Source organism: Anopheles nili, chromosome 2 (assembly GCF_943737925.1).
Source record: "Anopheles nili chromosome 2, idAnoNiliSN_F5_01, whole genome shotgun sequence".
Lineage (NCBI taxonomy): Eukaryota > Metazoa > Arthropoda > Insecta > Diptera > Culicidae > Anopheles > Anopheles nili.
The window spans coordinates 75,585,886-75,599,362 of record NC_071291.1 but is presented as its reverse complement, the minus strand read 5'-3'; the positions used below and the strand labels follow the sequence as shown (position 1 = coordinate 75,599,362).

At 47.4% G+C, this 13,477-nt stretch overlaps 1 protein-coding gene across 1 annotated transcript in view; it reads left to right on the top strand.

The window, feature by feature from the left end:
• The window catches only part of LOC128720504 (protein cortex), a 30,020-nt gene extending 18,367 nt beyond the window's left edge, over positions 1-11,653 (top strand). The window contains exons 2-6 of the mRNA XM_053814178.1: positions 9,161-9,292; positions 9,358-10,210; positions 10,273-10,422; positions 11,269-11,388; positions 11,457-11,653. Of these exons, the coding sequence (XP_053670153.1) occupies positions 9,161-9,292; positions 9,358-10,210; positions 10,273-10,422; positions 11,269-11,388; positions 11,457-11,653 (1,452 nt within the window). The remainder of the gene's footprint in view (positions 1-9,160; positions 9,293-9,357; positions 10,211-10,272; positions 10,423-11,268; positions 11,389-11,456) is intronic.
• The last annotated feature ends 1,824 nt before the right edge of the window (positions 11,654-13,477 follow it).

Genomic DNA, 13,477 nt, shown 5'->3' with positions numbered 1-13,477 from the left:
ATCAACCTCGAAATGACAACATATATTTTATTAATTAGCTATCTCAGTCAAATAACAGATGAGAAAGCGATAGACAGCTGAATGTTGAAACAGCGGTTTTGAAATGGAAGTTATTATATGAAACACAAATCTCATTAGCTTTCTCTACTAACTCCTCCATACGATCGGCGGAGCTCAGCTAACGGGTGTTTAATTGCAACAAGTAATTAAACCATGCATTGGAATATTAAACAAAGCAGTTGCAATAAAGAAACTGCGGGCATAATTGCGAGCAAGCAGCGATTAAAGCGCCATCCTCGTGTCCTGCTCTGGATCTGGTAGGATCGTGCGGAGAAGAACACGATCGGAGAACAATGTTTAACGTATGATAATTTGATCAGAGGCTTGCCGTGATCGTTTAGCGGCGACATTTATAACATCTCTCTTTTTTACGAGCACCACAAATAACACGGAATCAATTACAAGAAAATGATTTCTTATCACATAAATTACTATCGGAAGCCGGCAAGCGAAACGGGAAGATCCTAGAACGAGGAACATTTCTGAGACGGTGTCCTTTAAACGAAAGCCGACCAACGGTAAACACTAAAATTGCAGAAACACATCCTCTCGATGTCAACGAGCGAATTTATGCTCGAGAAATTAAATATTGGTTATTAATTATTGTACAAGTGTGGAAGTTGCTCTTTCACCTGTTCTTCTAGTGCTAGAAACGGCGCAGGAGGCGTTTGAAAATATAAATCAGCCGCCGAGACACGCGTCGAATGAATATGCATTAGCATATGCCTTTTTGGAATGTTTTATGCGGTTCTTCGCATGTTCGATCGAGTGCAGAAACACCGTTTAGAGGAGGCTTGTTACGACGCACGCAAAAAGGATAAACAACACGCAACCGCCGATAACGCCGTTTGCCGGACAGGATATCCTTGCCGATTGTGAGTCCCGCATGCCTTGAACGGTTCACGGAGGTCTTTTTTGCATACCTGCTCGGTCTGATTTATCTGCAGACGAACGCGTTCCGATGCCATCAGCAGAGTCAAGTGGAACGGAAAACCCGTTCAACCCCCGAACAACGCTCGATTTCGTCCAGTTCGGCAGGAAAGACAAATCAGCTGTTGTCAGGCGGGAAGAGCTGTGGGAAACCTGTCTTCGACGGCACCGCCTGTGAGCGAACAGAGTGTTGACCCAATCGTTGTAGTTTCGTAGTCTTTGTTGGCTGCGTAATAGCCGCATATTCGTTTTTTGATCGTTTTGTAAATACGATGAATTAATTTTGATACTGTCTGATCGATTGATCGATCACATCAATCGGTTGGAAAGTGGTTTAGAGCGCAAATTGATGAGCCAGTCTCGAATGCAAGGTATACAGTGAGGCGAAACCTGTCTTCTGGGCAAATTCCAGATCATGAGAAGTTTAAAATGAGCCTCCGATAGTACTGTTGTCATGATGAAGACCACACGCACTGTGATAATGAAACAACCAAACTCGGCCACCAGATGGCAGTGCGAGAATGCATCCCTATTTGGTGGCATCGTTGAGCGATAATTAAAACATGATTCCACGCGTGCGAATGATCGCTGTCGATCGCGGGCGCCTTTTAAGGAATGCTCAATCCAACAAGGAGCTCTACCTGGCTCAACCAACACCCCTAGTGGCACGTGGCGGTAGTGGGCTCGTGCTAGAAAATTCTCAATTAAATCGATTCGCCTCGAATTCCAACCTCTCTGGTACCTGTTGCTCGTGCCATGCTGGTAATCTCACTCGAATCTCCAGCTCCACATAAGGAATGGCATTTAATTAACATAGTTCGTCTTCCTTTCCTCGCTCGGGTTGGAAAGATCGCTCGAACTGTAACGTATACTCCTGGGGACGGCGTTTCGATCGAATTTCATACTCGCGCACGCTCCTGATCAGAGGCGATCGCGTCTTCAAACGCCAATCCGAGGTACTGCGATTTCAATTAAATTTTAATGGTGCATCGGTAAGATTGTTGTGTGCGATTCCAATTCCAAAGGGCTTCGTTCCTTCTTGCTCAAATACTTTGCCAAGCATTTCATCCACACACACAGCCCGGTGGTGAATTATTTAAGCGACCTCCCTCTTTTTCCACGCCAGTGTAACAGCTAGCGTACTTCTTTGCGCGGTGAACCGTGCAGTTACGCTATTTGGCGTATGTGGAAGGGATGAGTGATCGCGACTACTGCTTCTCTGGGAGCTACGCTAAGGGCACCTGCGCGCTTTGGACTCATTGGGGAATGGGTCGCTGGTGAAGCACATGTATGGTGAATTTACTCCCCTCTTTTGCACGATTTTGTTTGTGCGTCTTAGACGGATGTCTTGAGACGCAAGTGACCCGAAGCTCGTCAAGGGAGGTGCTTAAAAGGCGTGGTTTATGGGCGATTTACTTTTCGAGATACTGAATCGACCGATCAAACAGACAAAATCTATACCACAGCCTATTAAGTTATTATTTTCTTCGTTTCGCCATATAAAGAACGACTTAAAAATCTTGTTGGGATAGCTCTACACCAACGTTTAAGTGTAAAGTTTATCATGGAGTGCAGTAGGAGCTCAACTCGTTTGAAGATCAAACAGCTAATATACTCACGCTGGATCGATACTAAACTGCACAGCTTTCCAAATCAGCTGAATAATGCCTGAAACAAGGATGTCGTGTAGAGCTGAGCAAAGGACCGCAAGGCGCCGAGCCCTGCGATGTGTAAGGAAGTTTCCTGCGGTTTTCATTCCATCTAACGATTTGGGTTTGACCACATGGGGGGTATTTCCGAACTCTTGAGCGCTTGTAAAATATTGCCATGTCATAGGAATTGATAGAAACGTTGTATCGTCAGAACATGATTGACCTTTATCGGAAACACGTGATCATATTGACTCGGGGATGTTCGAGAGAGCTGACCTTGAATTGTTGATGTGAAATGGCTGGTATGTAGCTCGAATCAGCGTTCAAGATTGGGGATAAGATTATGGCGTGATTTGTCGGATATTCTGCGGTCAATACCGGTCACGTCCGAAAGCCGTCCGATTTTGCAACAAAACAACAATCGATTTGCTGACATCTGTCTGGCGAAAATTGCGTTCGAAAACAATCAAGTAAACAGGGAACGTAAGCGAGTCAATCAGGCGGGCAGTCTCGAATTTCAGGAGCTACTAATAAAAACAAATTACCCCTCGGTTTGGTGATTTTTCACGAGTAACGACACAGCGCGAGCCAGTGTTGGCCCGCCGCTTGGTAGCCTTTTGATGTTTATCGCTTGATTGATGAGCGTCACTTTGGAGCCCCGAGCACGGGCAATCGAACCCATAAAAGCACAGCTCATAGCCTGGAGCCCCCTGGAGAAGTTTGATTGATGAGCTTCATCGGGGCGGAATGCTTGAAAACTGATCGCCGAATGAAATTCAATCAAAAACCCTCGACCTGGCGTTTCATGGTAGGGGTTTCCCACACCCAGCGTTTGTGTTTTTGGGCAGCAGCTAGTTATCAATGATTCTGGGTCGACGGATCCCACAAACCTCGGTCCGGACCATTGACTGAACCCCCGAAGGTGTTCATAAAAATCGCGCAGTTGCGTTTGATTGATTGAGCAGGCGACTCTGTCCGATTCGATCGCGAAGCGACGGGAAAGGGCAAAAAAGCTGTCCGCTAGCAATGAAATTATACACCGCCCTTATCACCGCACGATCGGCTACTGGAATGGGGAGTGCAGAAACTGCATCCGGTTGGCTTTCGTCGTTCATTATCGTGCCCATAAAAGCGCCGGGGTGCGGCCCTCAAAAGGAAACAGCTTAATGCGGGGCCAGCCTCGCTGATGATCGATTTTCGGGATCAATTTGAATAGAATTGATTTTTGGGCTCGTAGTAGCGTGGTGTTTGCATGAGGTGTTGGTTCGATTCAAGCCCCACTCTGCAATGATCGCTGATTACGAAAAGCATGTCAGTGGCGAAAATGATAATAATTAAACGGAATGCACCGAGTGCCGATTTCGATTTTACGAGACCAAAGGAAGTCCTTTCTCTCGGTGGAGTGATTTAGCGATCGTGCCCTGGGGGGAGTTGGCAAATTTATTGACCAATCCCCATCACTCGCGGGTAAAGGCGTCGTATGTTTTGCAAAACGAAAAGCTCTTCTAGAAAAGCTGTTTGACCAGATGGAACAGCTCAGTAAAGATGATCTTCAAATGGGCTTTAATAACAAAAATCATCAGGCAACGTCTTGGTAATCACGTGACGATGCAGAAGATATAAAGCACCATTCTTTTCCTGTACACATACCTTCTCATCTTTACTTGTTAATAACGTTGCAATCAAATACCCCTTTTCCAGTACTACGGTTCGAATTAAAATCATAGCCCACTCGTCATAAGCATCCGTTCGATGCGAGGCACGTCGTCTTCTCACGACTGCAGACGGGTCGCCCTGCCGACTGGGAATGTTTTAATGAAGGGAAAAATGAGGAGCAAAAATCCACACAGACAGCCTGAGAAATTACACCCAGTCACCGAGTGCAGTGCCACGATTGTGCACTGGGTAATAACTTAATTACAGGTGAATGAATTCGTACCATTTAATATGATAGCCAGCAGAGTGAAAAAAGAGAAACACTTGATCCCGTCTCTGCCTCGATGTCCGGTGTCGATGCGTTCCGTCAAGTCTTCTCATATCTGCGAGGCTTTTTGGCAGACCGAGCGTCGGATAAAACCGGGATCTTGTGCCGTAATTGGTGTCGGAAATGAAGCGCCCTCACGGGCACGGGACGTAATCGATCCTCATACATTTATGCGAGCGAGCATCGCACGAGATGAGGATCGTTCACAATAAATGGTTGGCTGTTTGCGGTAAATCATGCATTTATCGAAAACATTAACGCCTTCGACGTGCCCTGATCACCTTCGAGTCGTCTATATTGCACTAATTGATGCAGTCGGTGTTGGTGAAGAAGACCCCACCCGGTTAAATGCTCCGTGTCTGCGTCTAAATCAACAATGATCCTTTAGAGAGCATTCCGGAGCTCGCGATCTATATGTGTTGCTGTTTTTCTCTTTACCGGCCTGATACAGCATTCCCGAGTCGGAATGGAACGAGTTTTCGCATTTCGATCGCTCGCGGAGATGATGGATCCCGCTTGAGCTTCCCGGAGCGCATGACTTTAATTAAAGGTTGTGAAGTTATGCTCGGGCCGAATAATTAGTCGCTTTTAACTAGATACGTTCTTCGGTTCCATCGAGCAACGAGGTTCGATTTCGAATTGCCGCCGTGACGAGCAGTGTGGAAACTATCCGCAACGATCGCCTCTGAAACCCTTGCTCACGGGGTGAGAGCAGAGCAGTTTTCCATCACCGTCTCCATCAGGGAAGTGGATGCTTTTTTATCAGCTCACGTTTATCATTCGAAAGTTATCGTCCCGGGGCTGTGGCGGACTCAGCAGCTCGGCATGCCGGTTCGTTGCTCGATAGAGGGATGGCCCAGGTGCGCTCGGGGTTATTATCGGGGGTTGTTATTAAAATTCAATTTAAAAGCAGTTCCGCAAGGCACTTTAGTGATGGCATTTGCCGTCCGGAGGTCGCTCAAAGTCGACCGATGGCCAGCGATATGGGCGTCACATTCCATTGCCACGGGGTCTCGATGTGTTTAGCATTGGCAAAAATGTTAACCAATGCCGTGAGCAGTAACGAGCGGATATTTATTCTAGCACCGGGAATGTGTGTCAAACCAGGAACAACCGTCTCGAGGGTTGCTTACGCATGGGTGAATACGAGTAAAAATGTAAGGAGAAGAGAGCAAAGAAACGTCAGGAACGAATGCGAAATTTTTGCACAGAAGCATCCAATTTCACGACTGAGCAGAGCAACGCCTCTTTCGATATCTCGTTCAACGTGATCCTCTCTGCTTTGTGTGATTGAAACGAGTTTGGGTGATTTGAGCTTTTCCTAGCATAGGTTTTTCGTGGCTAATCTCGTTTTTGACGGATCTCGCCCCCGGGAAGAGAATCTATCATCTCGTTTGGGGTGCCATGTTTGAATAGACCGTTCATCATACGGTCGCCGGGAGTGGAAGTGAACGGCGATGAGGAATTCAGTAGATTGATGGACCCTGTCCATCGAAGTTAATATTCGTTTCACTTTTGTGTGTCTTTGACCCTTCGTCTTCGCTGGCCTCCCGAGAAACGACACGGTAGAAACGGTGGCTGTTGTTTCATTTTCATCTCTCTTTCACTTGATGTGTTCGTGTACTGCTCTAAAGCGTGTGAGCCCTATGGGCTGTCTGCTTTATAATACGACTTCTGGACAAGCGGAACTGACACGGCGTCAATTTCAGCCACTCGAAAAGAAGATCAAAAGCGTTTTTGGGAATTTGCGAGATAGGAATTTTAATTCACTTTTTGATAGGGACCACGATGGAGTTTTTAGTTTTCAAACAAAAAAGGATTTAAATAAATTAACTTACCCAGAGTACATTAAAGTTGTAGGAAGTTTTTTTTCAAAATGATAACGACGAAGCTTAAAGAAGTCCTTCAAGCCGGATACCAGAGCAACAGAAAATCCATTTTGTTTGTTGATTTCAAAATACACTTGATTGCAAAGTTTACATGTAAACCATTTTAGATTTTTCAGATATTACTTTATGTTAACTCGCATTAAAATCACTTTTCTAATACTTTCTTTTATATGTTCACAGAGCGCTTTTCCATATACAACATAGCACTAGCGTATCGTATAACTTATTAAATATTGCAGCATTAGATTGGATTGATTTTCCGTTCATTTTTTCTGCTCCACTTCAATGAACACGGATAGGATTTCCGCTTAGTTTTCCTACCGTTCAACAAGTGGTTACGTCTGCAAGATTTATCGTAGGTTGTTTCCTGCCAACGCCTTGCCCGCATCTTTCCCGCTCCCGAGCGTTGACGACTTCCTTCCGTTTGAAACTATTTTTCACAACGCTCACACCACTTGATAGCTTAATCGTAACCGCTACGATCAAACCTCGATCGCGTCCGATCAACCCGCCGCTAATGCGGGAAAGTTTTCCTTGGAAAGGTGCGTCCGATCCGGCCCATCAAGTCACTGTCGACCGCTTTCTTCAAACACTGCACATCCACTAAACACCACCAACGACACTCAGATGCACCGTGTGCTCTCGTTTCCTTTTTTTCGTTAAAACTTCGTCGTTTCAGTGCTGCAGATCAGAAAAAATCCAGTGACCAGCAGCCTCCGAGCGCCAGACCGCGCCCGAGCTCGCGATGCGACAAACTGCAGCATTCACTTCCACTTGCACGAATGGTTCAATTGTTCACTTGCAGTTTAAACTAGGTCCTCCCAGTGCGGCCGACCAGCGCTCGTTCGGCTGATCTCGTTTGTCTAGCTTAGGCTGGAAGAAAAGGAAAACCAGCACCAGCATGCCCGGGCTCGTTTATCTCTTCACTGCTCTAGTTCTCTCGTCGTTCGGCTCGAAGGCTGGCCGGGCTAGCAACCAGCCTCCCTGCCATGCCCTGGGCGGGCTTTTCTCGCTCTCCAGCTCTCGATCCGTTCCACCGAAGAGGTTTCCTTCGGTCCCCACCCGGGACAGGTCGCGGTGATCGGCTAGAGCACCTATTAACTGCTGGTAGGAGATTAAACACTTAAATAAAACACTCGCGCCTGGTCTGCAACCCCTTCCGAGGGGTGTTTGGAGCCCTCGGACGCGAGCCCCATTTGCTTCGTGCTCTCGTGCGCGGCGCCATTAGACCAAATCATAGGCAAACCGCGTGTAAGCTCTCTCGGATGCTGCTCGTGCAGAAAACCTCCCCAACCATAGCGAGCATTCGCACGTGTCGACTGCGAGGGACCGTTAGGCTCCCTGGCTCGACTTCGTGCGTGCTGCTCGAACGGCAGCGTCAATGAACCGAACGTCGAACGACCTCCAGCATCAGTACCAGAGCCGCAACCCCGTCAGCTGACTTCTGAGGGACGTGATCTTGCGCTTCAGGCGCGGTCAGTGAAGGCACGCTTTGCGCGTGTGCGCTCGCGACACGATCCAAGCCCGGTTTGGTGCACGCGCCGCGCTGAGCTTGGTTTACTCAGGGTGCGGTGATTCTCTGCACAGATTCTGCTGCGACTCCTCGCAGGGGAAATACGATGGCATGATGGCACGAGAGCGAAAGAGAATGTCGATCTGGGGTGCACCAGCTTAACGTGGTCGGTTAGGATCGACGTCGAAGCAGTGGTGGGGTTCGTCGCTTGTGCATGAAACGAAAGACTTCAATCGTTAAAATGAGTCGTGGGGACAACGACGTTGACGCTAAATTGCTTTTTTCTACCAATTATGCAACCTTTCAGTTTTTTTTCAGAGATTTATGTACTTTATTGAAGGAAATGGATGGAAAATTAATTTGAAACAATTCGTAAACACTCTTTTATTTGCAATTATTAGGGATATTAATTTCCCATATTATTCCCTAGTGGTGATACGGCCATCGGATGTTCCGCATATCTGCACATTTGGCAAGGACTACTCTCGCTTGGCTGCATTCGCATTTCGCAACCTGTTAATCGAGAACCTGTGTTCGGTTATCAATTTCCCCGGCTGTTCCGGAACGTCCATAAATTACCTTAAAGCACGACAAAACATTAGCCGTGGCACGCGCTCGCCGTAGTCCCTTCAAAGAGAACGCCGATGGGCATAAGGAGGGAGAATACGCTACACTTGTGTCCCCTGTTGGAAGCATAATTTATGAGACCATGCTCGTGGTTTGGACACGAAGGCATCGGCCCCAATTCCATCACGCATATCCAGCTTGGGTCAGTGAGGACTTAGAGTGCACCCCTGCGGGAAGGATGAAAAACTCTGCCCTGTCTGCTCTGTTTGAACATGACACGCGGTGAGGGATTGCACTTTGCAATTACTGGGGAACGTACGATATGGCAAAATCGCTGTTGGGGAGGCAAATGCACTAAATTAATCAAGGAGTACATTAAAAGTATTTGAACATGGGTTATAACTCAAAGTGTGTGTCTTGATCAAATGGAGCCTGTAACGCTTTCGTTGGTGCTTTGGATTAGATTACTTTATACCTCGTTGTGCCTTCACTGATCAACTATATTCGTTCAATTAGGAAAAGTTAAACCTCATTTTTCTGACGTGAATTATTTTCTTCTGCATAGATCCAAAAGCCAGTTAGATTTTTGCCAAACACGTACGGAGATCGTTTCATCCCGCGCCGATACGCATTTTCTCGATCGAGCCGTTTCAAAGCAGAGAAAAAAAACGACCGTGGAATCGATCCTATTACATCGGTATGTCACAGCAATAAAAGTATCCCGCTTAACAAATTAGTAAAAGTGTCCCCGATTTGCTTCAGAAGGAGCTGCCTGGCTACTGGCGTTCGCATCACTACGAAAACGTGATGCAGGACCTCTTCGAACTGGCTCCATCACGCGACAAGATACTGACGTTCCGGGAAAGCACCAATCAGCAGGTCTGCAACAGCCTGTCCATCCGACGTAGTCTCGAGTGGGATGCCCGGCCGACCTTCCCGAACCATCAGAAGCTGGATTGGAGCTGCCGGCCACGCACGAAGCCCGTCGGGTTCATCGAGGCCATGCACGATCTGCCCAACCTCAAGAAGTATCATCACAAGATTATCGACTGGTCAGCCGGCGGCCAAATCGCTGCTATCTTCAGCAAGAGGCTGGTGATCTGGACGCCCACCACGGAAGTGACGGTTGGGATGCGGGCTCAGTACACGACGTCGATTGCGTTTGATCCATCCGGTGAACAGTTGGCGTTGGCGATCTACATGCTAAACCGGCCCTGGCTGAACATCCTGAAAGTCGGCGCAAGCTCCTCTGGCCGCGTGGGCTCACTCAAGATGCTCGAGCCAGTGGAATATTCTATAAGCTGCCTTGCCTGGGACGGAAGCGGTCAGTTTGTGGTATGTGGCTTCGACAACGGTCAGATCTCAATCGTGCGCGTGCAACCTACCTGTAACCGGAACCAGAGTGATCGAGAACACAAGTACAACAACCATGTGTCTTCGATCTTCGCGATCAAATTCTCCTGCGGGAACAAGTATATGGCCAGCTCTGACGAGATGGGTAACCTGTTCATCTGGCAGTGGATGGGAGGTAAGCTCGTGCCGATCACACACTGGACGAGCTCGATGTGCGCCTTCTTCGACTGGCATCCGTGGCGCGAGGACGAGATCGTTATCGGTGAGTCATCGCCCGTCGTTCATCGCGGTCCGTGGACTAAACATCCTGTTTAATTTTATTAGCCGAGAGCGAACCGATCATGATCGCGCTGTTCCACGTTCCGAGCCGCCAAGTGGTGTCGTACTATCGACGGCAGGACCGCGATTGTATCGTGACGACGCTGGCGTTCAATAAGATTTCCGGCGAGCTGGTGGTGTGCTATTCGTACTCGGGTAGGTAGTAATTAAACGCCATTACGCGATTAATCGTCGGACATCGGCGTATGTGGGGCGGTTGAGTTGTAGATTTCGCTCCTGGGAGTTGCTGATTGGGCGCTCCAGAGTGGGATGGGCCACGATGAGGTGTTGGCGACGACGATGCGGTTCCGTTTGCAGAATGTTTGATTTATTATCGCCGGTGTATGTGGCGCTTTGAGCTCTGGGCTGAAACAGAGAAAGCTGAGCATGTCCTAACGAAGAAGAAGATCATCTTTATGGAGTGATTTTTTAAAATTAGATCAACCTAAGCGAGTGCTATTACTCCATGTTGCAAACCTCTTCTAGTTTAGAACTAAATCGAACGATCATCGTGAGCTTCCAATTCGATCCGATACAACTCGCTTCCTTTCACCTGGTGGGGTCCATATTTCACTTGGCTTCCAGCGAGAACATGTTTTCACCTACTCTGAACCAACTGCGAGTAGCTTTTCGAGAAAATCTCATTCCGCAATGCAATGTAATGAAACTAATAATCATGATCAAGTGCGCTACAAAGCTACAAGCCTTGGTGGTCCGCTCATAATTATTGATATTGACTATGGAACCTCAACAGCTTTCCCATAAAGCCGCCCGAGGCCGTTACGACTAGTAGCGATACACGCTCGGTTGGTCTTCGAGGGGTACGGTACTTCGATCAATGGATGCAATTTCCTTCCAGCGAGCATAGCTTTTAATGATACAAATTTAATAAAACAGCAAATGGCGGAGCAAAGGGCACTGACGGACTGAAATCTGGGTGATGGAATCGAGCTTCCCTGTTTGCTTTCTCTCTTTCTCTCTTCTACGTTTTCTACTTACTAGATCTCGAGAAGCCGCCCGAAATACTGGTACTAGCTTCGATGGATCGCGTGGTCGATGTGATGCGCAACCACGACGACGTCATCATCCACCTCCTGTGGAGCCCGAACGGAAGGCAGTTGGGTAAGTTCTGACCCAGGTACCTCAGGAGAGCCAGAAGCATTGGTGTTTTTCGGATTTCTTTGTTCCAGCTAGTGTAGGATGCGACGAATCACTCACGATCTGGAACTTCTTCGGAGTATCGCCAGGCATTGATGCCAAGAAGAAGAAGAAGCTACAACACGAACCTCCGGCTAGTACCAGCTCAACGCGGATCGATTGCAGTCGTCCCGTAGAAGCCACTTATCTTGACCTGACCTCGAACTTTCTTTTCAAAGGGATGCGCTGAGTTCCTGAGTGCTCGATGTGATGTGCTCTTCGAAATGCACTGGGGTAATTAAATTAGAGCAAGAGGAACATGACGGAGAATCAAAAATTTGTAATTGTTTCGGCTGTGCCTTGGAGCTGTTAAGACTGACTCGTTAAATGTTTCATGTAATGCGTACTTGTGTTGATAATATGTTAGAAATGTCATAAACTAGTTTCTAAATTGTTTATGTATCTTAATTGCGTAGAAGAATAATATCTAAAAATTTTACCCTGAGCAAACATTGTTTGGTAACAGCATTCAGCAAAACATGTAGCTACAGTAGATAATTGAGAATAAATTTTGCTTGAGGCTAATACCTATTTATCTCATAACTTAGAACCGTTGTTCGCTTTATTACATGTATTTTAATGACATTCTTTAGGAAGGGTCGTGCTGAATAAACATTGTAAGCAAGCGTACGATATTCATTACCGGTGACCTTTAGTGTAGGAAAAATAATATTTTGCTTGCTTCAACATGTAGCTCATGGTACCAGCTCGTACCCTTACAACGCCAGTAGTAGCGAGGGTGCAGCATGTTAAATCCGTGTATTTTGTTCACCTGACAACGAATGCCAACGGATCTGCCACCGGACCAAACGGGGGCTGCCGTACAACCGGTAATCAATTAGTAAAACTTCTACTAAGCCTGTCAACTTTAATCCAAACTCCAACTCATATTGCGGTGGCGCGAGACCGTGACCGAGACGATATACCAGTGTCCAAGGCAGGGCTTATTTTGTACCAAATCCAGCACTAGTGGAACGAATGCGATTAGGCGAAGTGAAAGCTTGGTGCAAACTGCACGCGGCGTGACGAGTGTTGCACCAGGGAGCATAGTTTGATATCCGTGATGGTGATGGGATGGGCAGGTCCTCGTTCCTGAGGGCCGGGTGCACGGCGTTGTCTCATTATCGTTGGACAGCGTGGAATAGTAGCACGATCGCAACGATCAGCCCTTTTGTCGTGTAACGTTGCCGTGTGCGCGGATGCGTGAGCAAATTTTGAACGTTATTTCAGAGGATACAATTGTCGGGATAATTTTAATAAACCAGTCAACACCAAATGGACTATTACGAGTTGTTTAGAGGGTAATTATGGTGGTTTAATTACCATCATTGCTCTCTCCATGCTGACCCCATCCGCTGGTATCGACGTGATGCACTGGAATGCATGCTAACGGTCTTCGTCGTGCTCAATCCGTGCGTGCTGTGATACCATAAAGACGCTCCAGATAGTCCCGATACTCCCGAGCACCACCGGTAATGATCTCGATCTCGGCTGCTCTTCGTCACGGTACTATTTATTAGTTGCTGAAATGCAATCCATCGATCGCTCGAAACAGGTTTCGGATGGCGATGTACCACGGCAGTTGCTCTATTCAATCGCATCCCCAAGGAGAAGCGTCGCTCGAGGCTTCCCTGTAGCTCCCGGGCTAGAGATGGATCTCGGAGCCTACCGATCGCCACCGTCAGGCTTTATCTTCGTTCTCCGATCTCGATACTGAGCGATACGGATACGGGGCCCATTTTGGTTGCGTTCGATTCTGTAATTGCCTCGCCGTGTGCCGAATGGCAGAAGCATGCCTGCAGAGGCCTATCGTAACAGTGGCGAGTTCTTTCTCGTGACTGAAATTTCATCTTGATTGATTTAGATTGAGCCATCACGAGTTGATGAAAGTGAGGCAGTAAATCTTGACAATTCTCTCCTTGCAACCGGACTGCTGGGTTGAAAGACGACGATGAGTCCGCTGGATAGGCATTGGGCGGTGTCATGCCGATGCAGTGTACCAATTAATTCGGAT